Source organism: Pteronotus mesoamericanus, unplaced genomic scaffold (genome assembly GCF_021234165.1).
Source record: "Pteronotus mesoamericanus isolate MK-2021 breed Mesoamerican mustached bat unplaced genomic scaffold, CSHL_Meso_final scaffold_21, whole genome shotgun sequence".
Lineage (NCBI taxonomy): Eukaryota > Metazoa > Chordata > Mammalia > Chiroptera > Mormoopidae > Pteronotus > Pteronotus mesoamericanus.
Genome location: NW_026555310.1, coordinates 27,716,071 through 27,736,601, shown reverse-complemented (window position 1 = coordinate 27,736,601; position 20,531 = coordinate 27,716,071). Strand labels below are relative to the sequence as shown.

The 20,531-nt window shown below is 39.4% G+C and overlaps 1 protein-coding gene across 1 annotated transcript in view; it reads right to left on the bottom strand.

Moving 5' to 3' along the window:
- The window catches only part of GRIN2B (glutamate ionotropic receptor NMDA type subunit 2B), a 275,921-nt gene that overhangs the window by 88,792 nt on the left and 166,598 nt on the right, over positions 1-20,531 (bottom strand). The window contains exon 3 of the mRNA XM_054591405.1: positions 14,774-14,888. Coding sequence (XP_054447380.1) covers positions 14,774-14,888 — 115 coding nt within the window. The remainder of the gene's footprint in view (positions 1-14,773; positions 14,889-20,531) is intronic.

Sequence of the window (20,531 nt, the reverse complement as noted above, 5' to 3'; positions counted from 1 at the left end):
ACTGCGACTCTGTCACTCTCTCTTTAATTGCTATCAGCAATTGGTTTTCTGTTCTTAAGATGTGACATTTGCCCTGCCTTCAATTCTAATTTCAGTTTTCCCTATTCCACATCTTTTTCCTTTCCTTTGCCCTCCCCCTTTTCTTCATTTTCCTGGTCTCTTGGCTGAATTTTTCATCTGCTGCAGCCTTCCTTTCTTTGCCAGGTAAGCGCCCTTGAATCACTCAAATTCCCCTTGAAAGGTCACACCTGTGAAGCCTTTCCAGGCTATTCCTCCACTACAGAATAATTTGTTACTTTGCCAAGAAAAAAGACAAATTTTACCCTCTATATGCCTAAGACCTTTTAAGGCATTCAAAGTTTCTATGTCTGTATTTCACTTGTCTGACAAATAGAAAGTCCTTTTGACAGGTGTTGTCTTTTGCCTTCTACCGTTCTAAGGTGAATATGGGGATTCAGCATAATATAGAGCTGATTTCCCTGAGTCCTGATGGATTAAAACAGCACAGAATTCCCAGCTGTCTCCTAGAGGCTTCAAGGTGAATTGCAGCAAGCAATCCAAAGGCTGTGTCTGCTCCATAAATACCCAACTCCCTACACCTGAATGTACTCATTTCCAAAGTATACATTTTAGATTTTAAGCAGGGGCTGAATCTTTCTGAATCCATCATTATTCTTGGAGTTGCAAACTCCAATGTCTGTAGGAACCAGGTAGATAATTGATAGATGGGATGGGACACTGGGGGGCTGTGCTGACCTGGGGAGCATGTACTCCACCCAAAGAAGGTGATGCTCCCCACCGCAGCCCCAGCGCGGTGGAAGCCCAGTGTTGTCGACGCGCCCCTGATTTTCAGGAAACCCAGAGGCGTTCAGTTCTAAGGCAATCGCTCAAGTTTTCAGTGCTAAAAAAGAACTGAATCTTCAATCTCTCTCTCTCTCAGGCCACACAGAACATGCCTGTGATCCCAAAGCAGTTGGACTGCCAGTTTATGACCTTTCCTAAACGCCTTGACCAGGCCCTCACACTGTGACTACAGGGGAGAGTGGGGGCAATTGAGGAAATGAAATAATTGCCATAATTGTTACAAAAGAATGGCATGTTCTTTTAAAACAGCAGGTTAGGGTAAGTAACTTACAAAATGCAGTTCTTATAAAATAATGAAAGTTAATGCTTCTTGATTTTGGGGGGGAAATTAAATATAAATATTGGAATGTTAATAGCCTGATGTGTCAAATTAGAAAAATTCTGCATTCTTATGTTCTAAAACCTAGTAGAAATGGGGAAAAGGGAAGATAAAATATACACATTTCTCCTGTGGCTCAGAAGTGGGTCGGTGATCTCTGTATAAAGTTTATAGAAACTACACAGTATCGATATACAGTTTAAGCAGATGACCTACAGGAAAAATATGAAATTTTTTTACTATAAATGTTACCACTTAAAATTCTAACAGCAGCCTTAGACAAACTCCTCAAAAATTTAACAGGCAACTTATTTAAAGTAATAGAACCATTTCCAAAAGCCTCTGTGGGGCCAGGCATCCCTGGCTGAGAGCACCATAACCCATCCCCTCTCCACAGAAGTGCAGGGCCACCTGAAGAGGTCATAGTTATTTATATGTTGATGTGTTTGTTGTCTAACTCTTCTCACCACGGCCTAAAGTCCTTGAGGGCAGGAGACTTGTTGGTCTTACTCAGCACTGTTTCTCCAACACCCCGAACAGTGTCTAGCACTGAGCAGGGGCTCAGGAGGTATTTGTCGAATGAACAAACCCAGTCAGCCTGGTATCAAGGAGTTTCAAAAGCAGTTGCCAAAGACCACAGGTAATTCCCCATGTATTACAGCGAGTGGGACAGGCTTTAACTCTTTCTTGCTGGGCATCTGGCTCTGTCCTCTACTTTATGAAGGGATAAATATTCAGTTTTATTTCGAAGTTAATGGCCGGAAAATAAAATGAGGACAGAGAACAATGACAGAGTGGCAGTCTTAAATATTCATTAAACAGATACTTCTCCTCATGGAAAGGAAATGACTGTGATAAACTATCCCTGCGTTTTACAGGTCAAAACTCAGATTGCTGACCCCCCACCCTAGAGATTCTGGGGTCGGACCGGAGAACTGACTTTTCCTATAAACTCCCAGGTGATGCTGATGCTCTGCATCCAGGGATCACACTTGGAGAATCACTGGTGAAAACTGTAAAACACTACTCCGGTGTCATTTGTTAGTATCGTTCACGCCCCATCTCACCAGTCAACCCTGACTGTGACATTTTTTGACATAAACCACTTTCCCTTATGGGAGGAATTCCTTTAATGGTTGTGGGCCAATCTACCCACCACACAACAAGGAAGCCATAAAGGGGAGATTGGCAGTTCTTTATTTTCAACCACAAAGTTGTGGTTTATTACAACGAAACAAACCCAAGGAGATCAAATGGCACAAGAACACATTACAAGGTTTCATAAATTGTCATTATTGCTTAATGTGTGTCTGGTTGTTATTTAATTGTTATTGAGAACCCACAACTTGCTAAATCGAAGCTGAGGTTTTTAATTCCCTGATTTCTGGGGGAATGAGCCCAAGCACAGACTGCTGTGCTATTGTAGACTTTGCTGCTATTTTCTTATTGTAAGACTTAATTTTTTTTAAATCCCTGTGCAAAAAGTTGTTTAAAAATAAAGGAAGAAACCTTGCTCATTGACAATTTATTACCAAGCACATCTAGAATTCTATTTGCTGTCTCCCAGCTTCTTCCACTTAGTAACAGAGGCCAAAATCCAAGCTTTCTCTGTTGTGTGGTCATTTTCCTCCACTTTCTTATTTCTGAACACAATTTCAATTGCATTATCATTGGTTCAAGTGAGCTAACTGAACACCTGCATAATACCTGCTACATGCTAAATGTTTTGCTACGAGTTTTGTTTTTTGTTTTTGTTTTGGTTTTTTTTAGAGAGAAGGGAAGGGAGGGAGAAAGAGAGGAAGAGAAGCATCAGTGTCTGGTTGCCTCTTGTGCGCCCTCCACTGGAGACCCGGCCCGCAACCCAGGCATGTGCCCAGACTGGGAATCGAATCAGCGACTGTTTGCTTTGCAGTCCGGCGCTCAATGCACTGAGCCACACTAGCCAGGGACAGAATTTTACATGAATTAAAATTTATTTGATACTTATAGCAACAGTTTAAAGTATGCACTATTATTCTTCCTATTTTATAAATGAGGACACTCATTTATAAATGTGGAATGAAAGGAAGAGCAACATCTATTTACACTTCTCCAGATAAATCACTGTGCTATGCAGAGGTAAGATATGAAGCCTCTTGGCTTTTAAACTATGTATGCCTCAATGAACAAGTTCAACAATCCAAGGTTAAAGGAAGAGCATAAGCCATGGCATGTAGGCACAAAAGTACAATAGGTATTAGAGAAGTGTTAGTTGCAATTACGCCAAGGTGTTAGGCTAAATGCAGAGAGACGAAGGGGAAAAAAGAGGCAGGGGTAGGTTTGAATGCCGTGGCTTGAGAGCCAGGATTGGAAGCACACTTTGCCATGTGGAAGAAGCATTTCCTAAATGTCACTCATTCCAGCACCACTGTAACAATTTTTTCCACATCTCTGTATCACCTACACTATTTTTAACTTAATATATGAAAAAAATCTTCATTTTAAAATGTATTAAAAAATTCATATCATTACTGTAAATGTGAGATGTGTCACTAGCCAAAGACAGAGGATAGCTATAAAAATAAATAGATGGTTATTTAAATAAGAAATACTCATCCTTCTTAAATTAACTCATGTACCACAGTGAAACCCACAATTACACTTGGGGAAACATGGATGTGGCGATGAGAATCACAGAAGATCAACGTTCTTATTTGCTGAGTTTTACTTGCTCTTCCTTTCTATCATATATATATGTATATATATATGTATATAACTATATATAAATAAATAAATAAAATGAAACCTTATCTAGTTTTATGAGATTTCCAAAACTCCTCTCTAGTTGAGTTCACTTAATACTTGGTTTTATTGAAAACAAAGTTAAAATTTCACATCACTCTCCTACAAAGATTTAAGAACTATTTTATAGGTCAGTTTTTTAAATTCCCCCTGGTGTTCCCACATTTCCCTGCACCTCCAGCAGTTGTCTTGATCAATGTGGCTGCGTGGCCACAGAACACCACTCTGGTGGCTATATTTTAGAAGAGTTGTAAGGCAGAAGATAACTCTTTCCTGGAGAATCCCCATTATGAACTCAGGACCTAGACAGCTGTTTCTGTAGGTAGTTATGGCCTTTGTTATTGAAAGAAAGGTGTTATCAACTGAAAAGAGAGAGTGTGTGTGCATGTGTGTGTATATGTATGTTTAATACAAGATAATGAGAAAGTATAGGAATGTAGAGATGCAGAAAAACTTTTTGGTTGTCTATCTTTCTTGTCTCTCTCCCTCCTTTCCTCCCTCTTTCATTTTTCCTTTTTGTTAATCTCAGGAAAATGGTACACTGAAACAACCAGTAATGGTATGGGTGAACTACTCCCCTTGCTCTATGTGGATCATTTTCTTTCTTTCCTTTCCTTCCTCTCTTTCTTCCACTCTTCCTTCCTTCCTTCCTTCCTTCCTTCCTTCCTTCCTTCCTTCCTTCCTTCCTTCCTTCCTTCCTTCTTTCCTTCTTTTAGATTTTATGTATTTATTTTTAGAGAGAGGGGGAGGGATGGAAAAAAAGAGAGGGATAGAAACATCAATGTGTTCTCTCAATATGTTGCCTCTTGTGTTCCCTCTACTAGGGACCTGGCCTCCCTAGGGACTGGAAATCGAACCAGTGACCCTTTGGTTCGCAGTCAGGCACTCAATCCACTGAGCCACACCAGCCAGGGCCCATTTCTTAATGTAGTGTTTAAGAGTTATTAAGTGATAGAACCCACTTGTCTTCACGGTGTGATGTTGTCTAATCTACAAACTTATTCCCACTGATATTGCTGTACTTGGAGTCTAGTAGTCTAGGCATGCTCTCATACTCTGTGTGTTAAGGCACAAAGTATACTGGACTTAAATGGAACTAGACATAAATGATGGTACTCAGCTCAGCCACTCCTTAACTGAGTTAATTTCAGCAAAAAATGGGACCTCTCTGATCCTCAGTTTACTTTTTGTACAAATATTGCCTAATGATAGAAACAAGATCATATATGCCAAAGTTCTTCATAAGCCATATTGCTAATAAGGTGTTATATAAATGTCAGCTACGCTAATGGCCAAATCTTCCTAAAATCCCTTAATCCCAAGATATACCGTTCTAGAAATTGTACATTTCCCAGGTCCTACTGGGAAAATAGAATTTGTCCCCCTATTCTATGAAGAGAATGTGGAGGTGGCTTAAATGTCCACCAGAAATTCTACCTGAGAGTTGGTATTCTGTTCCTTTGCCAGAAAGCTCCCTCCCCTATGGGGTGAATGGAGACAAATGGCACGTATTATTACAGAATAGCCAAAGATGATGATCTTAGAAGGTACCATACACCAAACCCTTCAAGTAGAAGAATGTGAAAGGACCTCTGGAGGAGTTTGGAGGGAACGCTGAGCACCTGGGAGGCGTGGCAGTGAGGAATGGTTTCCCTCCCCTTTGAGGTCTGTCACTCTCCCCGACCACTGCATTTCACACATGCCCGTCTCCTCTTTATTTGCCTCCCCAGGATCACACTTCCCCTCTCCCCATTCCCCCCGCACAGAGTCACTTTAAGTTTAAACCTTCAGAACATGTAGCTGACAGCTATGGCCTGAACTACCTGTAGAACTAGCAGTGGGACATCTTCATGGGCAGCAAATACTTGGATCCTGGATCACATGAGCAAGGTGAGCAGATGGCTTCCAAGCCATCTCAAGATTCTCTCCCCGCATGTTGTGGTGTGTATGTGTGTGAATATATATATATATATATTCACCAAATTATGAACAGGACTAATTCTAATAGAGAAAATATCAATAATAAAATAACCCAAATTAATCTGAGCTCCACAGTGATTGTGAGAGATTTGTATCCATGTTTTTTATTAATAACTTTAATTCTTTAAGACAATTTATTTTCTTAAGCAGTCAGTACTTCCTTTCAAATCTTTGTACTGCAGGCTTATTAGCAGAGTTAACATGCCAAGATTAGAGTCTCTCTCCCTGTGTACATGAATTACTTTTACCCATTCCTGGCCAGCTCTCAAATAGGGATTATGGAGAGAGATTGTGTGTGGGCTAGTACAAATCCATCAATACTGTAGGAAAAACTCACACCAACAAAATCTGATGGTGCTAAGTCAATAGAGGCTTGCTTGTATATGAAGGACATTCAGATATTATACTTTAATGTAGAACTTCAGATCTCAGAAAAGTCAGTATGCTATTAATATATGCACAAAGTAGCTTGTTTGATGGGGAATACATAAAGGTATGACACAAAAGTACCCTTCTATAATGTCCTAGTCAGTCTTGAGGCACATCAGCCTGTGGGAATGTGAGTTAGCCAGGTGCTGTTCCCACTGGTAAAAGAAGAGAGAACTCCTGCTTCTTCTTGGGTCACTTGTGGCAGAAAGAATTGAAATAGCACTAGAATGAATCTCATACCAAGCACAACCCCAGCTGTTTTCTTGGGAACATGGGCCTAAATTTTACAAGCTTCCAACCCTCAAGAAAAGCATCCCAGTATAAGAATTGCAGATGCAGAACACATAGCCAATCCCATTCTCTGTCTGATGTAATTACGTAAGGAAAAAAAAAATACCATTATCGGCAAAGTTAGAGGACAGCACATTCAATCATAAGATCAAAAAGAGAAAACCCTCTGTGACTCCGTAAAGACCAGGAATCACAAAGGAGCGCCTTTTCCCCAACTGTGTATGTCTCTACTGGTTGTTAGTGAATTAATATAATCCAAGAAATTCTCAAATTAAGGGCTGTCATTTTTAATGTTTAGTGATATTAGGTGACCAAAAAAATGGCCAAACCTTGTTGCCTTGAAAAGCAGTCTTATGGCATCAAAGTTGGACTATCAAAAACTCGGAAATTATTTTCATGTGAGAACCAGTGTCTTCACTTAACACATATGTGGATGTCTAATTATGAGGAATCAGTTTAAAGAAGCATGATATATCCTAATAATGGACTATTAGGCATTCATTAAATTTCATGCTTTTGGATAATGTTAATTAAATAGGAAAATGTCTACAATATCACAGTAAGAGAAAAAAGCATATTGCAAACTGCACATACATGGTGGGGCAAAATAGATATACAGTTTTTCATATGTAAAATAATTAATTAGTAGTACTAGAATAAGCCCTGTGTTTTGCGAACTCACAACTGTAAACATACTTTTGCCCCACCCTGCATTATGTTCCCAGTTCTGCTGCACCATAACATGCACAGGAAAAAAAAAGCACCAGTAAGAAATAGAATAAATGTAAGTGCTAATTCTTTGTAGGTGTGTATATAGGTAAATTTTATTTTATCCCTCATAAGATATTTAATAAGCATCAATTACCTTTATATAATAATATGAAAATAATACATGTGTTTTAACCTGTATATTAACCCAAGAGTCTTCTAACCTCTACACTCTTATTTATTTTGATAGCACTACTGAAAACATATTATAATGTAGGAATTAGAAAGGGGACTCAGGAGCCAACCATCGAAAACTGTCATGAAATAAAAATATCAATAAAATTTAAACAAGATGTATGAAAGCCATATTTTGGCTCCAGAGACACTTTCCTCTTTACCGTATTTCATTAAGCCAGCACGTAGTGTCTGGGTTCAATTCTGTTTTTCTTCCGCATCAGCATTTGCAGGCTTCAAAATTAAAGTCAACCAATATTATCTTGTTGTTTTATCCTGTCATTCAGTGGCTGATGACAAGCATAGAAGACAACCAGCCTTTCTGAAATGACATTTCTGAAGTCTATTCCCTCATGACATCCTGCTCTTCTCTTCGAATTATTTTACAAATGTACATGGGGGTAGAAGTTGCACTTTGTAGGTTAAGTCTAACAGTAGTGTTGAGAGCTGGTGGGTTAAGGAGGTGGCCCCCAATGGTCTCTTTATGGAACCCCCAAAACAGTATAGGCAAAAAGGGTAGGCTTGGATCTTAGAGCTCAGGGAGCAAGAAGAATGGGACACTTGGATGTGAGAGTCTGTCATAACCACAGCTCGGAGAGATAGCCAAAAGTCTGTAATCCAGTATCCATGTCTGTAAGTCATTGTCATAAAGAAAATATTTATTAGCAGTTAATAAAGATTAAGCAATATGAAAGACCCAACCAATTATTATTCCATATCCAATAATAAAATTTAAAAAGCAACTTGGGTTATAGAAATTTTAAGTGTCACAATAAGCACTTTTCTCCTTGCAATATACTCCTACCCCCTGCCCCCAGACACTAGAAAAACTACAGTTATTAATCTGGTGGCGGCAATGCTTGGCTCGTGGTAGGTGCTCAGTGATTACGTGTGGGAGGAAAGGGAAGGGAAGGGAGGAAGGAAAACTCTCCATGCTGTGTATAGTTCATACACTGGTTTTTGATCAGGACTGTACATTACAGAGCAATGAGAACATATCCAATTTTTAGGATTTCTAATGTCATCTCTTCATTTTGTTAATGGTTCTGATATTCAATACTTCTATTATGAAATTCTCCCTATAGCTAATATTAATCCTCTTGGCTTGATCTTAAGCTCACTTAGTCTGGTTCTAACTCAGAGGAGGAAGTGAATAGTTGGTCTCCATATTTGGAACAATAACTGTTCATATATTTAAAGAGTCAGTCATCACTTCATTGTCTTTTCTTCTTCCCCTTAATGACTCCAATTTCCACAGCTTTTCTCCATAGATCCTGTTTTCTAATACCTTAATCCAATGATGCCTATTAACACTCAGTTCTAAGTTAGCAAAAATAGCATGTTGTCCAGTGGTGGTATCAGAAGATCCACAACAAACACTCCTGACATAAGGAGCTTTTGTTTCACCTCCTCAGACTCCCTCTGCAGAGACTAGAGAGAGCAGGGATACTCCCCAGCCTCTCCTCTGAGGCCAGGAAGTGGAACAGGGTTTGTACAGGTGCGTTTGGGCCATCACCAAATATGTACTGGCCTACTTTACAGTCTTACACTGTCCTGGGCCCAGATACATAGTGGAAAACCAAACAGATGTGGTTCTTGTGTTCATAAATAGTCAGTTTGTGTGTGTTCTTGCATGCGAGTGTGTTTGAGTGCATGCAAGTGAGCAGAGAGAGAGGCTGTTTTATTTTGTCAGTCAACAGCTTTCAAGTGGAAGAGGTCATAGCAGTGATTGACTTCTGCTGTGTATCACCAAATGGATCATTCTAGTCCTTAGGTGCTAGTACCACAGAGTATCCACACCTGGAGTTAATGCAGTCTCCTGGATATTGCTGGCCTAAAATGGTAACTGGGGCTTAGGGAGCCCAAAGAATGACCCAAACATAATCTACACAGGAAGGCCATCTTCTGGTAGGGGAGGCAGGGAAGACGGAGTGGTGTTATAAAATACATATCTTGCTTCTTTGGGGAAAAGACAAGCAGAGATGCAAACCATACATATCTTTCTGTAATTTTTGCCCAGACAGTCCCTTTAAGGCCTGTTTACATCTTATAGCCTGAAAATGCACCATCATCATTTCTTGAAGTCATTACTCAGAACACACCCCCATTGCATTTCATTTTTATTATCCCCATTTTAGGAACGATTAAATGGAAACAGAGAGCAGTAGCAATGAAGCAAATCATGAGAGGCTCTGATACAGACAGAAGCCTGAATGCTTGTTGGAACTGCTTCTCTGTGCCAGACTATTTTTAATGCAAGTTTATGCAGCTCTCCCCCACTTAAAAAATAAGCCTACTCTGAACCCAATTATGTTTTTTGCCATTTCAACTCACTACCCTATGTCTGCATCTGTGTGTATGTGTGTGTGTTCATGTTTCCTTTTTAAATTCTCTAGAGATGTAGGAATATAGAGAAGAACATTTAAAAAGGAAACATGGACACACACACACACATACATGTTTGGCTTTCTGTGAATATAATTCTGATCTAGAGATCCCTTTGCTATTCTAGCCCCACCCCCATGCCTCTTTAGTGGCTACTAATATAGTATCCCATTAAAGGTTCACAAGAACAGGTTCTACTTGTTTTAAGAAAGGGAGATAACAGTATATATAAAATTTGTATATGCTTGGAGTATTTTCAGAGCAAGTACATAAGACATTGGAAATAATCATTGCTCTGCAGAGGGACCTGGAGGAATAAAGGAGCACAAATTATAAGAAGACATTCTTTTTACGATTTTACTTTTTTTAATACCATTTGACTTTATATCATGTGCAAATATTACCTTAAAAAATTACACAAGGAGGGTGGGAACTACCAATTAATATCTGCTGGATATTGGCTGTATTTCAGTCACTATTAACTGTTGTTTTAATATAAAAATCTCCTTTAATCTTTATAACAGCCGTATGTCAAGCCCTATTTTACAAAATGGAAATAGACTCAGGTGATTTCAGTCATTGGGTTTGCACAGCTGACAAATGGCAACATGAACGCGGCTCTTTCTGATTTCCAAAGCCATGCTCAGTCCCCTAGACTATGTTGCCTGGACTTCAAGTCTTTTGAAAGCATCCACATTTGTAGCTTTGAGGCTGCTTTTGAAAATCCTGCAGGAAGGCTGTCAAACCCCATCACATGGTTCACACCAGCACCTGAATGACCCTCCCTCGACCTGCTCGAGGACGCTGTTTCGGCGTCCCTCCCCTGGAAACCGGGCCTCCCCGAGGGCTGCCTGCGAGTCCTGTGCTGGCGCTCGGGGGGCTCTCCCCAAAGGTGGGAATCGCACCTGCTCTCATGCTCCCTTCAGTAAACCATGCTGGCTGAATGGGAGGCTTTCAGGCAGAAATGAAGTGGCTGGTCAATATTCTCAATCTCCTAAGCAAGGGATTCTTCATTTATTGAACAATTATCTTTTGAATATATATTCTTCTTAAGTGTAAATGTTATAGGAAGCAAGAACAAGGTCCTTGTTCCCATGGAGTGTTCACCCTGGTATGGAGAGACAAGCAATAAACAAACAAGCAGGCAAATAAGCAAAACATCAGATAATAAGTATGTTGAAGAAAATTAAAATAGACTGTTGTGATAGAGTGACTGGGTGGCTACTTTATCTTGGGTCAACAGGGGACCTTCTGAGGAGATAGTATTTATCTAAATGGCAAGAATGACAAATATACCTTAGGAACTATTGTTCTTAAAAACAATAGCTCTCATCCGATTTTCATTCTAGTCACCTATTTATTTACAATGTGAATTTGTAATCCCAGAAGTTAGAGCTAGAAAGCGCCATATAAATGGTCTTATTCTCATGCCATGATTTTAGACACAAGAAAGATCTAGAAAACGGAAAAGGACAGGTCACACAGCTAGTTAGAAGCATGACTGAGAGTCCAGTTTCCTAGCCCATGTTTCTTCTACAAATCTAGGTTATCTTCTGCTTATTTTCTTTTTTTTTCCTTTTCACTGAATTTACTGGGGTAACACTGGTTAACAAAATTATACAGGTTTCAGGCACCCAACTCCAGAACACATCATCTGTGCACTGGATCGTGTGTTCACCACCCCAAGTCATCTTCCCCGTGTCCGTTTCCTCGCTGTACATTCCTGCCCTGGTACCTGCCTCTCTGGAGTCCACGGGCACTAAATCTTCCCTGGGCAAGGGGGTACCTTCTGGCGTGGTATTTGGGAGTCCTGAGACTGCAGATGGGCGCTGGGAGCCAGGGCAGCCGTGGAAGAAAAGGCGTAACTCCCCACAGTGCAATTTCACCACATCTCAGACATGCCCTGGAGCTGTGCCTGGCTCCTGCCACCCATTGTTAGCCACGAGGGAGCCCTAACAAGTTTGGGAGCTGTGCGGCTCTTTGAATCCAGTGAGCACTAAAGATTGCTTTTCAGCAGTGCTCCCTGACTTAACCAAGTGAATACGAATATGCTCTATTCTGTGATTTCAACCCCTCCCAAAATGCTTTACAAAAAGATTAACCATATAATTTCTTTAAATAATAAGTTCTCTTAGCATATTAGAAAATTCAACCTACATAAAGATCTTATTTACCCCCTACCAAAAAAAAAAAAAAAAAAGAAAGAAAGAAAAAAAAAAAGAACAGCTACTGTATCAAGGAGGAGAATAGCATAAACTTGGATTCTTAATGATGGATTTTAGACTCTTCTATTATGTAATGGTTCCCATTCATTTGCCACATATTTATTGAACTGCTCTATATAATACACTCTTCCAGGTCGCTGTGAGGATACAACAATAAATGACACATCCTCTGTCCTCTGGAAGCATGCATACACACAGTTCTAACACAGGCAGATGTGATTAGTGCCACAACAGAGCTGGGGACAATAGCTACAGGAGACAAGGCAGTGAGAGATTAAATCTCAGTCAAAGATCAGGAAAGGAGACAGCAACCATTTAATTGGGTTTCAAAGGAGGGTTGTGATTTGTATAATTGTACAATTCATCCCAGGAAAAAAGAAACCTCATGACATGCTGTACATACAGGGGCACGCTCTCAGAACAGAGAGGAATCCAGTATAGCTTTACGGTGACACAGGAAGTTAAGAGAAGAGAAAGACAGGAGCTAGAAAGTATATCAGAGCCTTGAATGCAAGGATAGATAAACTTTGGACCCAATCTGTAAACCATAGAAGCTTTGAGTGGGTTTGGGGCAGAAAAAGAACAAAATCAGAATTGTGCCTTAGGAAGCCTGTTCTATAGCCATGTTTAAGACTAATCTGAATGGACAAAGACAGGCATCAAGGACAGGGAGGCACACCATATTGTTCTTTGGTCATATAAAAAGTAAGGAATAAATTCAAGAGCTAGAATAAAGGTAGAATTGATAAGGAAAGAGGGGATCCAAATTCTAGGGAGGAGGATCCAGTTTTGGAAAGGAATGGGGACCAGGCCTCAGATTCCAGCCTAAGGAAGAGAAGTCAGCCTGAGAGTATGTGGTGTCTCTTTAAGAAAGGACAGTTTGAGATGCCCCAACCCTGAGACAGTAATCACGAGTCTACCGCACAAAAGCTACACCAGCTGGACGTCTTCTGATCCATGCATGAGGCCTCAGTTATTAATAACTTCTCTTCTGGAGATATACAGAAGTGCCTGTTTTACATGAGGGTCCCAGCAAATGTCTTAAATTATTTTGTCTTTGCAGCAGCAGTGAAGAGCAGCTTGATTGGGATGTAGAGCAGGAGCCAAGTGAACAATCATTTCTGAACAAATGATAACTCAGAGGAAGGGGGACAACTTTAATCAAGAACACCAGGCATAATGCAAGCCTTGTACTGTGTCCTGAAGTGAGGAACAGCATGATATATAGAGGCCTTTCAATTTGAAGAACAAGGTCTTAGGTTCCACTACTGGAGCCACATAGGCCTAATTCCACAGGTGAGCAGTCACATACTACCTGCCCAGGGTTCTCTGTGGCAATACTGTGATTTTCAAGTTTATCTCTGGTCTCTTTTTCTGGCTCCTCTCTCTAGAAACGTATAGTTTGGTTTCCATCCTAGTCAGAGTCACGCTGACTTCTGAAAGCCTGTTCTCAGCCAATTGGCCTATGGTGTCTGTAGAAATTTCCTTAAATCAATGTTTCCCAACATGTTTCACAGACTATGAATTTCAGGAACAAAGAGGTGTTATGCTAAAATAATTTTAGGAATTGCCAAATTGAATAAGATTAAATGTTTCTTTGCTGTAAGATACCTCTGAACTTTCAAATGCTAATATGTTCTGAGAATCTCTCAGAATGAGAAAGTGTAGGTAGCACCTCTCAACCTTATTTATCTGCAGAACCATTTTTCAGCAAAGCAATTTAAGGGACCACTGCCCTCCAGAACACACTGAGAAATATGAGCGATGACATTATTCTCAGGAACATTCATATTTAATCATTATCCCTAGGAATCAGGGATAATAATAACAGATAATACCTATGGAGTGTTTACTATGTGCCAGGCACCTTTTTAAGTCTTTTACGTGTAATAATATATTGAATCTTCGTAACAACCCTGTGATATTGGTGCTATTATTATTCCCATTTTACAGATGAAGAATTGGAGGCACAAGTAGTTAAGAGATCTGTACAATGTCCTAAGTAGACCAGTTAGTGAGTAGGGGAACTGGGAATTAAACCTAGGCAGTCTGGTGCCTACAGAAATTAATTCCTAATGGTAGCATTTCAGACACTGTGATCAGCTGGCAGTGGGAGAGATCCTAAGAAGAACCTGGCATGACAAGAAGAACCTGTCATTTAATCACAGTAAATCCATACCTGCCTGCTCATAAATTAGGCCTCCCCAGTGTACCATCTAGGACATATCTTCTAAATTGTACCACTGATACAGTTTATTCTCCAAATTGTGTTATGTTATACATGTGTAATCTTCCATTAAAATAAAGTTAAGATTCAGACAACACCATAACCAATAAAAATGGCAATATATAAAGAAATAATCTCTTGATTAACCAATGTAGCAAGAAAATAAAGATACGAATTTGAGAAATGGTTTCTCCTGTGTTCTCAAAGTATTGGTTTCTTGCTCCCTACCTCAGAGACCAAAACCAAGAAATTGTTTTCATTTAATATATTGCAAAATTTTACACCCCTACCCCTCCAGTGGGCTCAAGAATTGCCAAAGACATGTCCTACCCTCTCCCACTTCCTCTCCTTGTTCAGAAGGATTATCACCAGTTTCGGGTGCATCTGGTAGCCATCTTCACTGAAGGACAGATTCCTCCCCTCAAAAGTGACATTGATCAGATACCTGTGAAGACAAAACAAAAGAAGGGTTAAAAATAGGAAGAAGGTGTGTAGAGAACAAGATAGCTAAGAAGATAGAAAGAAAAGAGGATGGAGATAGACACCAAGATAGGTACACAGATACCATGTGAAATGTGGCATTCCTTGGGCTCCCATTTGATTACTTGGTAAAGCCATCAAGTTTTCACATAATAGGAATAACATGAGAATATAATATAATAATTTAAAATAAGGGCATGAAGTATGAGTTTACCTATAGTTACGACTGAGCAAATTACTTAGCCTTTTGACCATTACACTTTTTCTCTATCTACAAAAAACGGAGTCATAAAGAAACCTACTTTATTAGATTTATAAGGCTTAAATGACATCACTTGCCATGGGGCCTGGTGCATAGTGAACACTCACTGTATTAACAATTTTTTTTTTTTTTTTTGGATAAAAGGGCAGAGGTGATAGAAACAAGAAAGGAAAGTGGGAGTGTACCAAAACAACTTTCTGCTAAGAAAGGTGGCCTATTGGAGCATAGGATCCCTCCCCACTCCCAGAGACATGCACAGGCTTTTAATCTCTTTCTAAGATCCTTCTCAGCCCATACTTCCAGGAGGTGCAAGATGAGTCCGGCTGTCAGGGATCTGGTTCCACAAGATGCATTCTGGGAACCATGGTTATTGTCCTGTGTAAAGTGAACAGAAAATATTGAGGGGAGAGAGGGAATGAGGGAGAAGCATTTCACAGAGAGGTCTAGGTATAAGCTCATAAATTAGCAGAAACTCTGGAAATAACTAGAGTCAGACCAATGAAATTGTCTTCCTCCACAACACGTATACCTCCTGCTCACCCCATCTACCCTGTTGGCCGCTCTGATCTAATGAAGATCTCCCTCATTGGGAATTCCCACAGGCATGCTCATTACAACCAAATTAGTGCAACTGTGCTGATGGTAATTAATGTCGCTTTACCATAATGGCCTAAGGAATCAATACTGATTAGCTCTGTGTCCACAAGACATGCTACTCAGGAGCCTCTGGTCTGATGCTACTGTGAGATGTGTCTCTGATAAGAATCAGAAAGGGTATCTTGTCATTGCCATGCAGGTTCTGAAGGGCTGAGATGTGACCAACAATGATTTCCTAATACTGTATTAAAGGGGAAAAGAAGAAAGCATCAAGAGGCAGCTTAAAAGTTCCTCTTTTAAGTCTTCTCGTTCAATGAAACTGTGAGACTCTTCTTTCATTCTTTCAGGTAACTTTAGGTTAAGCAACACGGTTGGTTGGATGTATATCCTTTAGGCAATGATAAGGATGACTAGGCATCATGAGCCAAACTCTCATGGGCCACTTCTCACTTCTAGGGCTGCCTGGGATTTTTAAGCCTCTCATTCTCTGGTCTTGTGTAGCTTCACAAATGCAAACGTGAAGAACCCTGCAGATCTCAAAGAGTAGAGATTCCCAGAGTCTTAGAATTCAAAGAAACCTACATAATCAACTAGCTTACCACTTCTTGCAGGTTATAATTCCCCTCTACAGCGTCATAAAAATGGGCCTCTCAGCTCTTCTTGAATACTCCCGCTAATGGGGAGCTTATCACTCTACCCTCTACCCTCAAGGTAGCCATCTTATTGCTGCCCTGTAAGCCCTTGATCCTGGTCTCCTCTTTGGATATCATACAGTCTTGGTCTAATCCTTCTTTCACATGAGAACTCTTGAAGTATTTAAATGCATTTGTCATATATCCCTTATAAAATAAATTTTTATCTTTGAAGAAACCTTAATTAAGCTAATTTGAGCTGTATCTTTCAAATTCCTAGACAAGGAAACTGGAGCACAGAGAGGTCAAATTATTTTCCCAATATTCCCCAGCTAACTGGGAGCAGAAATAATGTTTTAAGCCACATTCCCAGTGTCCTCTCTACCATACCACCCTGATCCTCATATGCTGCATTTGGTTTAATATCTCCAGGTCCTTCATGTAGTTATCATATGCTATGGCTTCAATTTGCCTCCCATGATCCCCTTGGCTGCCCTCTCTGGACATTTCCAATTGATAAAACTGTAGCATCCCTAATTCAACCCAAATACTCCACAACGCATGCATCGGCTCCACATCCTGTACTGCTCTTCACCTCTCACTCAGTGATGCTTGCCCAAGCCCACGTCTTCTATAGTTTTCAACAACTTTAACACTCCAACCAAAGCCTTGTATCAGTCATTTCAAGGAACAAAATTACAAAAGCATAAAACAAAATATTTTAACCCAACCAGATTTTGAGTACCCAACATAATTAACTTGGAAAATATGTTGTTATTACAATACTGCATTGCTTAGAATGCTCATTTCTAGAAATCTTGAGAGAAGATTTATGAGACACACAAAAAAATTTAGTAGCATTTCTTTTTCAGAAGAAAGCAAGCAAGAATGGAGAGGGAGGAAGAAGGAAGAAAGAGGGAAGGAGAATGGGGAAAGAAAGAGGGAGGAAGGGAAGGATAATGGGGGAAGGGAGAAGGGAATGAGGAAGGGAAGAGGGAAGAAGAGATATAACTTACCTCCATGGCTCTGAGTAATTTTGATTTCATTTAAAATACCATTAAGAATATTTCAAAGAAAGTTTCCATTTCAGAAGATAATTATAAAAGTTCCAAAAATAATTGAATAGGCAGCATGAATGGAATAAGTATATAGCCTCTCAGAATGATTTCTTTGAAGGGGACAACATTGAATTCAGTGTACAAGTTGATAAATTCAAACTTTGAAAAAATAAACCACACTAATGGGCAAATGCAATTGCTCTATAGCTAAATTTCTTTGGTTACCTCTGCTCCAGATACTTCTGATTTTCCTTATAATTTTTTCTCTTTCTGGAATGTTCGCCTTCTTCCAGCTCTACAGGTTCATTTTATTTTAACTAGGCACTTCTCACATATTTTATACTTACCAAAAATATTTTTAAAATTTTATGACAATACAGAAAATAATCTTTTCAAAGTATCTTTTAATCGTTGATCTCCTTTAGCACTATTTAGATTAATCATTCACGTTGTGTTTTTACTGAGTAATTCTGACATGCTAATATTTAGCTATTAGTGAGGAGCTTACAAATGTCCACCTGCCTCAAGCAAGGATGCCCTTTGACTAGCAGAACAAACCATCCATTCATTGTTAATGAAAAGTGTGAAAAAATAATTAGGAGTGTCGTCACTTCTAGAGATGTGACCTTGGGGTCAGAACCTCAGTTTTTCCTCTTTAAAACAGAAACACCATTTTTACCTCCAATTTATCAAATAAGGCTATTGTGATTATCACATAAAAGAGTGAATAAAAAAACTATATAAAATATAATATAGTTATACAATAAAAAGATTCAGAAAAAGAATGATTTGAGTACTTGCCTCATTTTGGATCTCAGCAAAAGTGTGATTATCTTATTTAACAAAACTCAATTATCCATGATATACAATGGAGGAATGGAGAATGCCTTCCACATATGGAGGATAAACTAGGTCAAGTGGTGATATTAATCAATTTAACTTTCCATAAGACATGAAATTATCCAACTACTTTTGGATCTGACTGTACTTTGTCAATTTTGAATATTAATTAAAATCTTAAAGTTCCCATCTGTAAATCCTCAGTAAAGGATTAAACTATAAGATTAAGACACGTCGCAGCTATTTGTTTTACTTTAAATGTTATCCTCAACTATGCAATCAGAAAGCCTACCTTCAAGTGGCAGCCAAATTCAGAGGCTCTTCCTATAACATTCTAATCCCCTAAAAGCCCCATCAGGGTTTGGTACATAAAAAATAGTGCTTGATTTGTCTCTCGGATGTAGTTTGACCCACAAGAAACCTGGTGGTCTGTCTCATAAAGTTCTAATATTACAAAAATCTCAGATTGCTAGAACTGAAGAAAACTTAGAAACTATCTACTGAGAACTCTCACTTTAGAAAAGAGAAAAGAGGCCCTATGATGCCACTCAACTCTCCAAGGTAGCCTTGACCTGCCTATTCAGGGCTGGAGTTCAAGTCTTCTGATTTCCAGTTCAGTGTTCTTTTTGCTACATCACTAAGTGAACTGAAATCAGTTTTGCTGAGCCCCAGAGGTGCATTTTAGCAATCTCATGTCACTTATGCCCTGGACTATGTAGATCCCTAGTACAGACTGAATAAAATAAAATCCATCTCATTTCCTGCTTGACTCCTGCTTGTTAAGAGCCTCAGAACCCTGATGGGCTCAGAGCCAATATATTTGTTTTATATGGCCAAAGTCATACTCCAGTGGGTTTAATAGGATCAAGCTGAGGTAAAAAGCCCTTGTGTCTCTTTGACTTTGACCATGACTCTCAGAGCTCATCCACTGCACCACGTTGATACCTAAAGCAATGATTTAGCAGTATGCCCTGTGTGGGGGGCATCCCAAAGATCTCTGCCAGAATTTTCCCAGCAAACCAAGAGCCCTGGCACCATATTTTTGCCATCCATATTTTTACAAGGCACTAGATTTTTTTTTGTTAATGTGGTAATAAGATATATAAGTCACTTATCTCATCCAATCCTTTCATTTTCAGATAAAGCAGAGGATGCCCAGAAGGGTTTTGTGGTTTGCTGGAAACAGGATTCAGGTGTCCTGACCCCCCAGCACAGCACTCTGTCTACACACCACCGTGCCTCAAAAATGGCAAATTTTTTCATAGCTCTGAGTTTCATTCTCTAGTTATTAAGAGAAAAGTAATAAAGAAACAGTTCCAGGCAGGAGACTTGAGTTCTTGACCCTTGTTTATAATTTTCTAGCTCTGAAAATCTACAACTCTGTAACTGTGTCTTTGGTGTGTCACTTACCTTTTAAAGCCTCAGTGCTCGCATCTATAAAATACCATCTTACTTGCCCAAGGAGGCAAGTTCAGAGGTGCTGCTTTGCTCTCTGTTACTCCATTTCATCTGATTCATACTATGGCTACTACATTATTAGACTGCATCATCTGAATGGCAAAACCTCCAATTTTTCAAAATATCTCTGGTCTCCTTTTAGAAATTTCTATTTTTGTGTATGTTTTCTCTTGAAAGAGTAGAAACAATTTCCTACAATATTAGACATAGTGGACTTTAAATCATTTAAAAGCTTCCAGATTACATATGCCATATTCATGGATTGGAAGAATTAACATCATCAAAATGGGCCTAAGAATCCAGAAACACCAATTCAAAAGAACCTATGCACCCCAATGTTCATAGCAGCACAATTTACAATAGCCAAGTACTGGAAACAGCCTAAGTGCCCATCAGTAAATGAAGGGATAAAAAAACTATGGTACATTTACACAGTGGAATACTACACAGCAGAAAGAAAGAAAGAGCTACTACCCTTCATGACAGCATGGATGGAACAGGAGAGCATTATGTTAAGTGAATTAAGTCAGGTGGTAAAAGACAAATATCATATGATCTCACCTATAAGTGGAAACTAATAAAAAAAAAAAAAAGCAAGCAAAATATAACCAGAGACATTGAAATAAAGAACAAACTGACAGTAACTAAAGAGGAGAGAGATAACAGGAGAAAGAAGGGGAAGGGCCAAGTCAAGGAACATGTATAAAGGACCCATGGACAAAGCAAAAGAGGGGTAGGATTGAGGGTGGGAGGTGGGGGCG